The sequence below is a fragment of the Eptesicus fuscus genome, chromosome 11 (genome assembly GCF_027574615.1).
Source record: "Eptesicus fuscus isolate TK198812 chromosome 11, DD_ASM_mEF_20220401, whole genome shotgun sequence".
NCBI classification, from domain to species: Eukaryota; Metazoa; Chordata; class Mammalia; order Chiroptera; family Vespertilionidae; genus Eptesicus; species Eptesicus fuscus.
Genome location: NC_072483.1, coordinates 46996549 through 47013234, shown reverse-complemented (window position 1 = coordinate 47013234; position 16686 = coordinate 46996549). Strand labels below are relative to the sequence as shown.

Here is a 16686-nt window from a genome sequence, read left to right as displayed (position 1 = left end):
GGAAAAACCTGTACTCAGGGGACCCTTCAACCAGAATTTTTTTAATATATTTTTATTTATTATAGAGAGAGGAAGGGAAAGGGAGAGAGAGAGAAACATCAATAGGCTGCCGCACCCAACCAGGGATCAAACCTGCAACCTGAGCATGTACCCTGACCAGAATCGAACCAGCAACCCTTCGGTGCATGAGACAACGCTCATCCGAGTCACACTGGCCAGAACGCAACCAGAATTATTTACCAGACTTCTCCTTTTCTTCTCTTTCTCATTCTCTCCTATGCATATATACATACTAGTGGCCCGATGCACAAATGAAGATTCGTGCAAGAATGGGCCTTCATTCCCCTGGCTGCTGGCACTGCCTTCACTCTGGTTGGAGCAACCTTTCCGCTCCTGCCCAGAGCCGCTTTTCTGCCTTCCCACGCTGCCCAGAGGCCAGGAGCAGCTGGGGTGGTGCAGAATGCCTGCGTCGTCGTCATGGCGATGCCACAAGCGTCCCACCCCCGGCCGCTCGGCACCTGTGTATGCAAATTAACCCACCCATCTTTGTTGGGTTAATTTGCATACTCACTCCTGATTGGCTGGTGGGTGTCATGAAGGTACGGTCAATTAGCATGTCACTCTTTTATTAGGTAGATACACATGAACAACACACATAAATTCATGCAAATTTCAAAGAGAAACTAAGTCCCTTTATAGGGAAAAAGAAAATGTACTCACATTTTAAGAATCAGCACAGCTCTGTAAACTACCTGACAAAAAGACACTGCTCATTGCTTATAATAACCCTGATCTATTATAATGAGGCATTGCTTAACAAAATGGAAAGTCCTCAGAAACAGTCTCCTGCCCAGGTTTGCTAATAATCTTAATTAGTTGGGAAAGAATACTGCGGGAAGCCACCCACTGCTGATACTATCATAAGAGTGCATCAAGGAACGTGGAAGGCCGATGGACCTTGGGCGTTAGCAGGCTGAGGCTAAGCACCGATTGTTCCATGTTGAGATAGTGGTGGCTCGAAGCAATTTCCTGACCTAATAGCCTCAAAGTAAATGTTTACTGGACCTTACTGATCTTTACTGATCTTTATTGACCTTAGACATGGTCTGTCTGCTACCTGTTTGCCGTGCTTTACTAAGGCAAGATGTGTATCTAAAACTGAATAAAAAGCAGATAATGCCAGGTTTCGGTGTGCCTCTCCAAGACAGAGGTCTCCACCTGGCCCCCCATACCTTCTAAATTCATATTTCTTTTATGGTATTTTCATTTGTGCATCGGCCCCTCCTTCAGGTCCTGAACCCTAGCCATGCAGGTCGCAGCACAATATGCATTTTTAGATTAAAAAAAAACAAAAAAACATGGTTCTATTATATAAGTCCACAATGTTTTTCTTATAGGCCAGATAGTACATATTTTAGGCTTTGAGAGGCAAATAGTCTCTGTAGCAACTACTCAAGTCTGTCTGTCGAGTGAAAGCAACCATGAACAACATAAATAAATGAGTGTGATTTGTTCCAATAAAACTTTATTTATAAAACCAAGCAGCCAATTCTTGCACATTAATGTTAACTCCATCTTCTACAAGGATCCAAATGATGTATAACCATAGAATTGAAAATGTAAAAGTCTACCTAATCTATTAATTACATTAATCCATGTTCTATTAATCAATGAGGCCAATGCTCTTAGATTATGAGGAAAGTATTTAAAATACAGAGATCTCAACCACTGCTTCAAAAATCTAAGGTGTATCTCAACTATAAAATGAAGAGTTGGTAGTAAATGATCTTCAGGGTGCATTCTACCATTAAAATTCTATGTGCACATTTACAAATAAGCAGCCTAAGGGCTGGAAAGATTAAATCACATTGCCTTGTCACCATAAATAATTGCCAGAAAAAGTAACTATACAAATTACAGACAAATATTAGTACCTTTGAAAAGGTGTTAATCAGTAAGCAAAAGAGTGGTTCACATTTCAAAACAATATTTATTCCACAGACTCCAATTCAAAAGATCTGGATCCCAGCTATGTTAGTGATCACACATTGAATAAGACTCATAACTTCCTTCTCCACAAAATGAGGACAAAAATACTACCTCACGGCTTATTGTCTGGACGAAAAGGGTAAAAAATGTAATGTAAAATAGAAAACTAGCAAGATGATGGGTGTTAATAAAACAATACAAAGAATTACAATAAATGTGAATGGTCTAAGCATAACAATTAAAAGACAGAGATTGCCTGATTGGATTGAAAAAAAGCAAAAATGCTTTTTTCTTTTCTTTTTTTAAATATAACGGACATAGACTATTATATTAGTTCAGGTATACAACATAATGATTTGATATCTATATATAGTGGGAAATGACCACTTTATAAATCTAGTTAAATGCACTTTAAACATAAACATATAAAGATATACTTAAGATAAAAGTAAAAGGATGGAAACAGATATACCATGAAAATTCTAACTTACAAACATCAGACCAACCTTAGAAATAACAAGCTGAAACTTGTGTGCATGCATATAAGCATAACCAATGGACGCAAGACACTGGGAGGGGAGTGAGGGCATGTGCCGGGGGGTATGGGAGGCCGGGGAAAGGTCAATGGTGGGGGGGGGAGGGGGAAGAGACATATGTACTACTATTTGTAATACTTTAAACAATAAAATAAAATTTAAAAAAAGAAATAAAAATTAAAAAAAGAAACCTGCCCAGTCAAGTGTTGCTCAGTGGTTGAGCATCAACCCATGAATCAAGAGGTCCTGGTTCAATTTCCAGTCAGTGCACATGCCTAGGTTGCTGGCTCCATTCTCAGCAGGAGGTATGCAGGAGGCAGCCCGTCAATGTCTCTCTCATCAATGTTTCTCTATATATATCCTTCTCCCTTATTTTCTCTATAAAATCAATAAAAAGATATTTTTTAAAAATTAAGAAACCTGACACTACATGTTTTCAGGCAATCTTCCCATGAAAGCAAATGAGGGTAGACTTTTAACAGGCGTACCCCTTGTCTAAAAGGAGACAGTACTCTCCCAAAATCTGGTTCACATGTAATCCATGTAAATATATATACACTGCTCCATCCTGAAAAGATTACTTCATTTATTTATTTTATTGTTGACAGTGTTACAGGTGTCTCTTTTCAATGTCTTATAATTTTCTGAGTATAGGTCTTCTATCTTAATGGTTAAATTTATTCCAAGGTATTTTTTATTGATATTTTAGAGAGAGGAAGTGAGGAGAGAGAGAGGGAAAAGGAGAATGAGTGAGAAACATGGATCAATTACCTCCCACACGTGCCCCAACCAGGGATCGAACACACAACCTGGGTATGTGTCCTGACTGGGAATCAAACCCACCACCTTTCAGTGCACCTGACGACACTCCAACCAACTGAGCCACACTGGCCAGGGCTCCAAAGTATTTTTTAATGCAAATGTAAATGGGATTGTTTTCTTAGTTTCCCTTTCTGATAGTTCATTGTTAGTGTACAAATATACAATAAATTCTGGGCATTTATTTTGTATCCTGCTACTTTACTGAATTTATTTATCAGTTCCAGTAGTTTTCTGGTGGAATCTTTAAGGTTCTCTCTATATAGTTTCATGTTATCTGCAAATAAAGACAGTTTTACTTCTTCCTTTCCAATTCGAATGCCTTTTATTTCTTTTTATTGTCTGATTACTCTGCCTAGGAATTCAAATACCATGTTGAATAAAAGTGTTGAAAGTGGATATCCGTGTCTTGTTCCTGGCCTTAAGGAAAACTATTTTTGTTTCTCACCATTAAGTATAATGTTAGATGTTGGTTTGTTACATATGTTGCTTACTATGTTCAGGTATGTTCCCTCTATTCCTACTTTGCTAAGAGATTTGATCATAAATGGATATTGGATTTTGTAAAATGCTTACTCTGCATCTATTGATATGATCATATGATTTTTATCTTACATTTTGTCTATGTGGTGTATCATGTTAATGGATTTGTGAATATTGAACCAATCTTGCATCCCAATAAACCTACTTGATCATAGTGTATAATCTTTTTGATGTGTTGCTGAATTCAGTCTGCTAATATTTTGTTGAGGACTTTTGCATTTATCATCATCAGAGATAGTGGCCTACATATCACTTTTTTCTAAATGTCTCTGTCGGGTCTGGAATCAGCATAGTGTTGGTCTTATAAAATGCGCTTGGGAGCATTCCTTCCTCTTTAATTTTTTGGAACATTTTGAGAAGGGTAGGTGTTAGTTCTTCTTTGAATGTTTGGTAAAATTGACCTGTGAAGCTATCTGGTCCAGGACTTTTACTTGATGGGATGTTGTTGTTTTTTTCAATTTCATTAGTAGTTACTAGAGGCCCGGTACACAAAATTCGTGCACAGGGGGGGGCAGAGGGTCCCCCTCAACCCAGCCTGCACCCTCTCCAATCCAGATCACTCAGGGGATGTCAATCGGGCCTAAACTGGCAGTCAGACATTCCTCTCAAAATCTGGGACCACTGGCTCCTAACTGCTCACCCCCTGCCTGCCTGATCACCCCTAACTGCCCCCTGCCCCCCGCCAGCCTGGTCACCCCACGCAGCCCACTGCTCAGTCATTTGGTCGTCCCTCACTAAGCCCCCTGCTGGCCTGGTCACCCCATGCATCCAGCTGCTCAGTCGTTTGGTCATCCCTCACTAACCCCCCTGCCAGCCTAGTTGCCCCACGCAGCCCGCTGCTCAGTCATTGCCCTCACTAACCCCCCTGCCAGCCTGGTCGTCCCACGGAGCCCGCTGCTCAGTCGTTTGGTCAGCCCTCACTAACCCCCCTGCCAGCCTGGTCGCCCCACGCAGCCTGCTGCTCAGTCGTTTGGTTGGCCCTCACTAACCCTCCTGCCAGCCTGGTCGCCCCACGCAGCCTGTTAGGTCGTCCATTTGGTTGTTTCAGTTGCGACTGTCACTTAGGCTTTTATATATATAAATTGGTCAGTCTGCTCATATTTTCCGACTAGAGGCCTGGTGCATGGATTCGTGCATTGGTGGGGCCCCTTGGCCTGGCCTGCAGGTATCAGGCCAAAACCAGCTCTCTGACATACCCTGAGGGGTCCCAGATTGCGAGAGGGCAGTTCTCGGGTGACGCACCCTAGAATCGGGCTCTCTCCTCTCTGGTTCTGGGTGCATCACATGAGAACCACAGCTACCAAGTCACAGCAGCTCGGCAGCTCCTGCATCGAGTGTCTACCCCATGGTGGTCATTGCGTGTCATAGCTACCGGTCAGACAGTCAAATGGTCGGACAGTCACTTACGCTTTTATATATATAGACTAGAGGCCCAACGAAATTGTGCATGGTTAGGGTCCCTAGGCCTAGCCAGGCCTCTGTTGCTGGCCTATGCCACCCTGCGAGGCTACGTGAAGCTCCCTGCCCCAGGATGCTCCTCGATGCTCGCAGCCCCTCGACTACTCCATGAGGCTCCCCCCGCCCCGCGACTGCTCCGCAAAACTCCCCCCACCCTGCGACTGCTCCACAAGGCTCCCCTCCCCCCCCCCACCCCTTGACTGCTCGCGAAGCTTGCTGCCGCCCCGCGAAGCTCACTGCTGGATGTTCTGCAAAACTCCCCCCTCCCCGCCACTGCTCTGCAAGGCTCCCCCCACCCCACGACTGCTCTGCGAAACTCCCCCACCCCGCGGCTGCTCCACAAAACTCGCTGCCGCCCCACGAAGCAGCCCCCCGCCGCCACCGCCACTCAACAGTCCCCAGTCCCGCCTGCCGCCACCCCCCCCCCCACCATGGCCAGCAGCTTGGGGGCCAGGGGAGGAGGGAGGACCGAGAGGTGCTCCATGCACTTCGTGGTGACCAGTTGTCCATTCGGTCGTGATGGCACCTGGCTCTTTATATATTAGGATTCTTCTCAATTCACTCTTAGCAGATTGTATGTTTCTAGAAATTTATCCATTTCTTCCAGGTTATCCAATTTCTGGCATATAATTGTTCATAATATTTTCTTTAATACTGTGTATTTCTGTGATGTCAGTTGTCACTTCTCTTTCATTTCTGATTTTATTTATTTTGGTCCTCTCTCTTATTTTCTTGATGAGTCTAACTAAAGGTTTATCAATTTTGTTTATCTTTTCAAAGTACCAGCTCTTGGTTTCATTGACCTTTTGTATTTTTTTTAGACTGCATTTCATTTTTTTTCCACTCTGACCTTTATTTTTTTCTTTTTTCTATTCACTTTTGGCTTTGTTTGTTCTTTATATAATTACTTTAAGTATAGGTATAGATTGTTTGAGATTTTCTTGTTTCTTAAGATAGGCCTATATTGCTATGAATTTCCCACTTAGAACTGCTTTTGAGCCATTATCTTCATTTTCATATACCTCAGGTATCTTTTGATTGCTTCCTTGATCTTTTATTTTTTTTTAATATATTTTATTTTTTTTTTTTTTTACAGAGAGGAAGAGAGAGGGATAGAGAGTTAGAAACATCGATGAGAGAGAAACATCGATCAGCTGCTTCCTGCACACCCCCTACTGGGGATATGCCCGCAACCAAGGTACATGCCCTTGACCAGAATCGAACCTGGGACCCTTGAGTCCGCAGGCCGACGCTCTATCCACTGAGCCAAACCAGTTAGGGCTGCTTCCTTGATCTTGCTGTTCATTGTTTAGTAGCATATTATTTAGCCTCCATGCGTTTGTGTGTTTTTCAGTTTTCTTCTTCTAATTGATTTCTAGTTTCATCTATTGTGATTGGAGAAGAGTCTTGATATGATATCAATCTTCTTAAATTTGTTGAGACTTTTTTGTGGCCTAACCTGGAATCTATCTGGAAAATGTTCTATGTGCACATGAAAGAATATATATACTGCTACTTTGGGGTCAACTGTTCTAAAAAAAAGATGTTAAATCCATCCTGTCTGTGTTACTTAAGGTCACTGTTTAATTGTTGATTTTGTCTGGAGGACCTATCCACTGATGTCAGTGAAAGTTTCCTACTATGACTGCATTACTATCCATCTCTCCCTTTATGACTATCAATATTTGCTTTATATATTTAAGTGCTCCTATACTGAATGCAAAAATGTTTACAAGAGTTACATCCCCTTGTTGGAATGATCCCTTTATCATTATGAAATGTCCTTCACTGTGTCTTGCTATAGCCTTTGTTTTAAAATCTATTTTGTTTGATATAAGTACTGCTTTTCCAGCTTTATTTTTCTTTCCATTTTCATGAATTATATTTTCTATCCCTTTACAGTCAGTCTCTGTGTGTCTTTCAATCTAAAGTGGATCTCTGGTAGGCAGAATATGTAGGGCCTTGTTTCTTATCCATGCAGCCACCCTATGTCTTTTGATTGAAGCATTTAATCCATCTACACTTAAAATAATTATTGATAGGTATGTAGTTATTGCCATTTTAGTATTCACATTTATTTTCTTCTCCTACTTCTTAAAATAATCCCTTTAACATTTCTTATAATACTGGTTTGGTGGTGATGATGTCCTTTAGCTTGCTCTTTTCTCACTACTTCTTTTTCTCTCCTTCAATTCTAAATGATAGCCTTCTGGATACAGTAATTTTGGTTTTAGGTCCTTGCTTTTCATCACTTTGAATATTTCATGCCAATCCCTTCTGGCATGCAGTTTCTGTTAAGAAATTAGCTGAGAGTCTTATGGCAGTTCCCTTGCAGGTATCTAACTATTTGCTGCTTTTAAGATTCTCTCTGTGTCTTCACCTTTTGCATTTTAATTATGATGTGTCTTGGTGTGAGTCTCTTTGGGTTCATCTTGTTTGGGACTCTCTGTGCTTCCTGGACTTGTATGACTATTTACTTCAGCAGGTTAGGAAAGTTTTCCATCATTATTTCTTCAAATAAATTTTCAATCCCTTACTCTTTCTCTTCTCCCTCTGGTACCATTGAGATGTAAATGTTGGTATGCTTGATGTTGTCCCAGATGTACCTTAAACTATCTTTATTTTTTAATTCTTTTTTCTTTTTGCTGTTCTAATTAGGTGTTTCACATTTCCTTGTCTTCCAAATCACTGATTCAATATTCTGCTTTATCTAATCTACTGCTGACTCCCTCTAACATACTTTTTATTCAGTTCTTGTATTCCTCATACTGACTGGTTCTTTTATGTTTTCTATATCAACTTTTTTTAATTACTTTTTTCAACATCTATATTTTTTAATTTAAATTCTTTATTGTTTAAAGTGTTACATATGTCTTCTTTATCCCCCATTGATGTCTCCCCAGCCACTCCCACCCCCCAGCACATACCCTTACCGCCCTACTATCTGTGTCCATGCATGCATACAAGTCCTTTGGTTGATCTCATACCGCCCTCTCCTGGTCCCCCGCCCACCCTCTCTTGCTTTCCCTCTGAAGTTTGACAGTCTGTTTGATGCTTCTGTGTCTCTGGATCTATTTTTGTTCATTATATTCCACAAATGAGTGAGATCATGTGATATTTATCTTTCTCCAACTGGCTTATTTCGCTTAGGATAATGCTCTCCAGGTCCATCCATGCTGTTGAGAATGGTAAGAGTTCTTTCTCTTTTTTACAGCAGCATAGTATTACATTGTGTAGATGTACCACAGTGTGTTTTGTTGTTGTTATTGTTGTTATTTATTGTCTAAAGTTTTACATATGTCTCCTTTTTCCCCGATTGACCACCTCTACAGCCATTCCCACCCCAGGCAAGGCCCCACTGTCCCAGTGTCTGTGTCCATTGGTTATGCTAATATACATGCATACAAGTCCTTTGGTTGCTCTCTAACCACCCCTCCTCCCTGTCATTTGTCTCTGGATCTATTCTTGTTCATCAAATTATGTTGATCATTATATCCCACATATGAGTGAGATCATGTGATATTTATCTTTCTCAGACTGGCTTATTTCGCTTAGCATAATGCTCTCCAGTTCCATTCATGCTGTTGGAAGTGGTAAAAGTTCCTTCTTTTTTATAGCAGCGTAGTATTCCATTGTGTAGATTTTAAAACATGTACCACAGTTTTTTAATCCACTCATCTGTTGATGGGCACTTAGGTTGTTTCCAATCTTAGCTATTGTAAATTGTGCTGCTATAAACATAGGGGTGCATATATCCTTTATGATTGGTGTTTCTGGTTTCTTGGGATATAGCCCTGGAAGTATCACAGTTTTTTAATCCACTCATCTGCAGATGCGCACTTAGGCTGTTTCCAAATCTTAGCTATTTTAAATTGTGCTGCTATGAACATAGGGGTGTGTATATCCTTTCTGATTGGTGTTTCTGGTTTCTTGGGATATATTCCTAGGAGTGGGATTACTGGGTCAAAAAAAAAATCACCTAACTTTTAATATATTTTTATTGATTTCAGAGAGGAAGGGAGAGAGAGACAGAAACATCAATGATGAGAGAGACTCATTGATCGGCTGACTTCTGCACACCCCCCTACCAGGCATTGAGCTGGCAACCCAGGCATGTCTCCTGTACATGCATCAAATCATGACCTCTTGGTTCATAGGTCAATGCTCAACCACTAAGCCACACCAGTCAGGCTCAATTTTTTTTTTAATCCTCATCAAAGGATACGTTTATATTTATTTTTAGAGAGTAAGTGAGAGAGAAACATCAATCGATTGCCTCTCATAAATGCCCACATTTACTAAGCACCTGCTAAGTGCAAGAGACTATGCTGGCCTCTGATTAATAATAGGAAGATGAGGTTCCTATTTTTTAAGGAGCTTAGAATCTGTGAGGAAGAACCAGCAAGGAGGCAAAAATATCTATCATACAGGATAGAACACAAAAATGGCCATCCTCTTCAACAAAATTTGAGAACTAAATGTTTAAAATTCCAATTTCTAGTTACCACTAGAACCCCAAACCAATCAGAAATTATTTTTCACTACTTTTTGTTTTTAGCTCATCCATCTATAAACCATTTCTGACATGACTGCACCTATTTATTAGTGGCAAAACTATAAGTTATACACACAATTATTAATATACTAGGGGCCCGGTGCACAAAAAAATTCATGCACGGGGGGGGGGGGGGGACGGGGGGGCAGTTCCCTCAGCCCAGCCTGCACCCTCTCCAATTGGGGACCCCTTGGGGGATGTCCGACAGGGATTGGGCCTAAACCGGCGGTCAGACATCCCTCTTGCAATCTGGGACTGCTGGCTTCTAACCACTTACCTGCCTGCCTGCCTGATCGCCCCTAACTGCCCTCCCCTGCCAGTCTGATCTTGCCCCTAACTGCCCTCCCCTGCCAGCCTGATCTCGCCCCCAACTGCCTCTGCCTGCCTGATCACCCCTAATTGCCCTCTCCTTCCGGCTTGATCTCACCCCCAATGGCCCTCCCCTGTCGGCCTGATCTCACCCCCAACTGCCCTCCCCTGCTGACCTGATCTCACCCCCAACTGCCCTCCCCTGCTGGCCTGATCTCACCCCCAACTGCCCTCCCCAGCCGGCCTCGTTGCCCCTAACTGCCCTCACCTGCCAGCCTGATCTTGCCCCCAACTGCCCTCCCCTGCCAACCTGATCACCTCTAACTGCCTCTGCCTTGGCCCCCACCACCATGGCTTTGTCTGTAAGGAAGTCGGACATCCAGAAGATGGCCGGTAGACCCGGTCTAATTAGCATATTACCCTTTTAGTAGTATAGATAGATTATATAGGATAGGATTGCTTAAATGGGGGGGAGCCTTCTTCAGCAGGAGGAGATGCTCTTGGCAGACAAAAACACATAATCCCCATATCTGGACTGATAGCCAGCCATATGCACTATGCTACCAAACCGGTCATGAAAAAATTGAACCGCTTTCTTACACCTTACACCAAACAGCTGTTGCCCTTAAAACACCTCCTCAGCCCCCACCTTAGGTTCTGCCTTCACAGTTCACCCAGATTAGGTTCTGATTGGTCAGTTTCTATGCCAATCAGCGTCAAAAGCTCTGCCTCCTAGGCAGCCATTGGCAACTCGCACTTCACCCAGATTTGGTTCTGATTGGTCGGTTTCTATGCCAGTCAGCATCAAAAGCCCCGCCTCCTAGGCAGCCATTGGCTCCTGGCACTTCACCCAGATTTGATTCTGATTGGTCGGTTTCTTTGCCAGTCAGCGTCTCTGGGCCTATCCCTGGGCCTGATCAAAGAGGCTGGGCAGATCAGCAGCCTCCCAGGAGGCGCGGCTGCTGGCGAAGTCGGGAGAGAAAGAGCGAGGCAACAGCTGATCAACAGCTGCCACGGAGGCTAGGGATCAGACCCTGCCTCTCTCTCTGCAGGCCTCTCTCTGGGCCTGATCCACAGCCCCCTGACAGTCAGTGCTGGGTCACTGCGCTGGCACCGGCTGCAGTCAGTGCTGGGTCACCACAGCAACCCAGCACTGACTTCTGATGTTCGGTGGAGCCTTGGTCGTTACAGACCCTGACTCTTTATATATTAGGATAGTTTCCATAGCCTTTGTGATCTCATCCCACAAATGAATTCTCAGTTGTTTTATTCCTTTGGTTTGTATACCTGTTAATATCACCACATTTATTATATCAATACTACTAATCAAAAAATAACTAAATCTTCCCCCCATACTGATATAATTACAAGTTTGAAAATTAAATAGTAATACAAGTTGTGATGAATCCAAGATTCTTCCCCATCTCCAATCATATCCACAAAAGTCAGACACTTGGAAAAAGAATTAAAGCATAGCAGGATTTCTTCTCTTTTACTAAGAACACAGATACAGAGAAAGGTGGAATCCTTCCTTAAAATTTACTGAACAATGGAATTTACAAACTTCTAGAGGAGCTAGAATAACAAACCCCAAATCAATACATCTCCAATCTTTAGCAACCTAAAAGATTTTTAAGAAACTTCAAAAACTGAGGAAAGTTAAATATATTCTGTCCATGCCAGGGTAATGCAGCTTTGCCCAGCAGAAACACTGGTATAATTTGGTGATGGTTTCCAATTCTAAAAAAGTTCCAGATGCAGCTTTTAACCTGCATTGTGAGCCAACATCACAGTCTCTTGAGGAAGTAGATTAGGTGTGTAGCCCAGAAGAATTACTCTGTTCAACACGAGTTGTAGAAATTTCAAAATAATCATATAGCCACAATGCTATTTATTGTTGACTCTTGCCCTTTATGAAATTAAACATAGAAACTGATGGTACATACAGGCACTAGTTCATAATAAATCTTTAAAATCTATATATTAACACATAGAGGGTTGCCAGATGGTAAGAATAAGTATCTATGAGATGTCAGTAAAGGTAAATGCTATAAGATTAGTATGTATACTATCTACAGCCCAGATGCCCTAAACCTGTATGAGTACCTTCAAAGAAACTCACTGACATAGTTCCATTCCTACACTGAAGCATCACAATTGGAAATCAGATTTGCTTTTCACCCAGATCAACCTGATAATTACCACTGTGCTCCAAAACTCAGAGAAGAATCAATGTTATTTCTTAGTTTCATTTTTTAGAGGATCTCCTAAATACTTAAACTAGTCTGAGAAGTAAAAGTGACTAAATATCAGTAAAGAATTATTTCAACTCCTTCCTCTATGTTTTGAAATGCTTCTAATACAAAGAAAAAAATGTTAGTTTAAAAAGAAAAAGGCACAATAGAACGGAATATTTAAAACAAAACAAAAAACAGTATTAAATGGAAGTACGAATAAGAATGTCATTTGTAGAGACAGTAGAGAGAAGTGTTGAGTAGTCAGGCTCCAGAGCCAGCATGCCTAATTTAGTGCTTGTGTAATCCTGGGCAAGTTTTTTAAAACTCTGTGCCCCACTTTCCTTTTCTATGCAACGGGGATAATAACAGTAATAATCTCAGAACTGTTGAAAATTAAATGAGTTAAATCATGTAAAGCAATTAATATTTTTGTTGTTGTTGTCGTTGTTATATATTTTATTGATTCCAGAGAAGAAGGGAGAGGGTTAGAGAGATAGAAACATCAATGATGAGAAAGAATCATTGATCAGCTGCTGCCTGCACGCCCCACACTGGGGATCGAGCCCGCAACTCTGACCAGAAATCTAACCGTGACCTCCTGGTTCATAGGTCAATGCTCAACCACTAATCTACACCAGCCCGGCAAGCAGTTAATATTTGACCACTGTTTTCCAAATAGGTGGATAAAAGTCCAAACTTTAATAACACTGTTGATAAGGCTGTTAGAAAGCAAGGAGTCTCATTCCCTGCTTAGTACTAAGGCTTATGGAGGGCAATTTGGAAATCCGACTTTTGAGAATTTATTCCATTGATATTCTTGCACAGGTCTGAAAAGACAGGTATACCAGGTTTTATATCTCATAACGGAAAACAAATATCCATCAAAAGTGATGATTAAACAAAGTATGGCAACTTCATGACATGGAACACTATATAGCAGTTTTGTTTTTTTAAACAGACTGGCATGGAAAGACCTCTTAAGTCTTTTCATAAGTGAAAAATGCAAGACGTGTAGAACAATGCATATGGCATGTTATGTTTTGCATAAAAAAGACTAAAAATCAAAATACATATTCATCATTGTTGGTTTTTGCACTGAGAAACTAACAATGGTGGAACAAAACTGGGCAGATGGAAGACAAGATGGGAGGGACTCTTCAAACTGTTTATGTTTGGGCTTTTTTAATTTTTTTAGCTATATGAATATTTTACCTACTCAAATATTAATTTTAAAAACTATTTTTTTAATGTTAGTACTTGGTGATGAGGGGACATGAAGAGATAAACCAAAATAACTTATATGCATAGCACATGGACAATAGGGTGGTAAAGACCTGGGGGCGTAGGTAGGGGCTGGGAGGAGGGAAGGGGCAGGAGGGGAAGGGGGGAATGGGAGACATCTGTAATACTATCAACAATAATATACATAGGAAAAAATGAATGTCAGTCTTATACTTTATGCTCTTGAATGTTAGCTGCAATTATTACCTTTTTTTTTCCAAATATATATATTTTTTTATTTCAGAGGAAGGGAGAGGGAGAGAGAGATAGAAACATCAATGACGAGAGAGATCGTTGATCAAGGTGCAGCCAATCGAGCCCACAACCCGGGCATGTGCCCTTGACTGGAATCGAACCTGGGACCCTTCAGTCCTCAGGCCAACACTCTATCCAATGAGCCAAACCAGCTAGGGCTATTACTGTTGTTATTAGTAACACTAGTAGTAGTAGTAGTAGCAATCTCAAAAAACCTTTCTTTTTTTATTTATTTTTATTGATTTTAGAGAGAAAGGAAGAGGAAGAGAGAAACAGAAACATCAATGATGAGAGAGAATCATTGATCAGCTGCATCCTGCATGTCTCACACTGGGGATCAAGCCTGCATAAGTGAAAAATGCAAGATGTGTAGAACAATGCATATGGCATGTTATGTTTTGCATAAAAAAGACTAAAAATCAAAATACATATTCATCATTGTTGGTTTTTGCACTGAGAAACTAACAATGGTGGAACAAAAGGTTTATGGTTTGACCTGGAATCAAACCATAAACCTCCTAGTTTATAAGGCGATGCTTAACCACTGAGCCACACTAGACAGGTATCTAATTTTTTTAATCCTCACATGAGGCTATGCTTTTCATTGATTCTAGAGAGAGAGTAGGAAGAGGGGAAAGGAGGGAGGGATGGAGGGAGGGGGGAGAGAGAGAGAGAAAGAAACATCAGTTGCCTCAAGCCTACCAGAGATAGAACTGCAACCTGGGTATTGCCCTGACCAAGAATCAAACCGGTGACCCTTCAGTGCACAGGATGACACTCTAACCATTGAACCATTGGCCAGGGCTCAAAATACCTCCTTTCTAAAGTCTTTTTCTTACTCTCTCTGCACAGAAGCCTCCTCTAACTCCTGAACTATTTAAGGAATTTATCATTTTCTATTCTATTGTTAAGTGGCTTAAGTCTTATTCATGTTTAATATCCCAGGAACCTTGCTTTAGTGGATACAAACATTCTGGAGAAACAGTTACCTACCAGTACTCCAAGGAAGAAAATAGTGACCATTTCTAAAGGCATTATACTCTATGAGACCTAAAATTTGAAAAACTTGAATAACTAGATTTGCTAACATTCTTTCAACTACTGCCCAACTAAAATTTCCTCTCAGTCACAACGTTTTTCCTTAAACATGGGAATCATGTCCCAAGCCAAGACACTACATGTACTAACTCTTTAACTCACTGCAGTCTCTGAAATGTCTTCTCTTCCATATCCCAACACCCTGGAACACCCTTCCTATTGAAAAAGCATTTGTTGAGTGTCTCCTTTTAGAAAGATGGCACGTATTAAACAGTGAGTAAGGTGCCCTTTTAACTGGAGAAGAGCTAACACCTGATTTCTGATTTGCTCAGTGTTTTTGCTTGTTCTTCTGGTATTGAGGGTATTCTATAACTGACCGCTCAGGAGCCCCAATTCTAGATGTCATTCCAGCACACCAAATACCCCACTGACAGCTCAACAGTCGCTTTCCATACAGGCCCCTCCCATTCGCTCCTCCCTCAACCCCCCTGAGCTCCGGAGCTCCTTCGCACAGACACACACACTGACAGTTCAGAAGTCCTTTTCCCCACGCTGTCCTCCCCTGCGGTTGCAAGACCACCTCCCCGCCTCTCACCATCCCGCGATCCAATTCGGTCCAAATACCCCTCCCGGCCAAACCAAATCGCATCATCATTTCTTCCCCAAGAGGCACGCGGCTTTACACAGCCTTTCCCACCAAGTGCACAACTGACAGCTCGATACCAGATTCCCCCAAGTATCCTTTCCCTCCTCCTGCCCCACGCACAGGCTCTTCTCTCGCTATCACTCAGTCGCCCTGGCTTCCCCCGACATTCACAGCCCGTTCCTTAAGCATGCTCTCCGCTCGCCCCTCCATCTCACCCCCTCCCCGCCGCTGACAGCTCAGACACCTCCATCCCCGTGTGCCTGCAACCCTCCCCTGCTCCCTTCCCTTCCCAGCCCAGGATCGGCTCCCCAAGTCCCCCCCATTCCCGGTCTCCCAAAACCCAGGCCTGGACCTCCCGCTGCGCTCCACGCCCCGGGGGAGGGCTCCACTCACCCGCTCTCCCGCATCACGTTGCTGTCCCCGCAATCACAGGCGCCCCCGGCCTGGCTGCGGAACATGTTGAAGTCGTGTCCAGTGTGGTCGCCCTGGTGGAAGCACTCGGCGCACAGCGACATGCAAGGGGAGATGCCGCACGTCCGGCAGCGGTAGGCCACGAAGTTGGCCGTCCAGACCAGGCCGCAGAGCGCCGCGGGGTCGTAGGCCCGCACCGCCGCGCAGAACTCCTCGTAGCCGCCGCCGCCCGCCAGAAGGCACTTACACCACTCCAGGGCCTCCTCCTCGGCCGCCCCCGGACCGCCGCCGCCGCCGCCGCCCGCCGCCGCCTCCTCGCTGTCCGCAGCCACGGCCAGCGGCCGCTCGGCGCTCAGCACCCGCTCCAGCAGCGCCTGCAGCTCCTCGGCGCCCGCCCTGTTGTCCGGGCGGCTCAGGGCCGCCTTCAGGTGCGCGGCGGTGGCCGCCTTGTCCAGCGCCAGCCCGGGAGCAGGCAGCTCGGGCTGGGGCGGCTGTGGCCCCCCGACGGCCGCCGCGGCCGCCGCCGCCATGATGAGAGCTCAGAATTTGGAGAGCCCAGGGCTGGCGGCTCCTCCCGGGAGGGTGGGGGGAATTGACTGCTGCGATGGC

At 43.2% G+C, this 16686-nt stretch overlaps 1 protein-coding gene across 4 annotated transcripts in view; it reads right to left on the bottom strand.

The window, feature by feature from the left end:
* UBR3 (ubiquitin protein ligase E3 component n-recognin 3) overlaps positions 1 to 16686 on the bottom strand; it is a 186382-nt gene extending 169696 nt beyond the window's left edge. For all 4 annotated transcript variants that reach the window (XM_054723408.1, XM_028141026.2, XM_028141027.2 and 1 more), the window contains exon 1: positions 16060 to 16686. In XM_054723408.1, coding sequence (XP_054579383.1) covers positions 16060 to 16607 — 548 coding nt within the window. In that variant the 5' untranslated portion in view covers positions 16608 to 16686. The remainder of the gene's footprint in view (positions 1 to 16059) is intronic.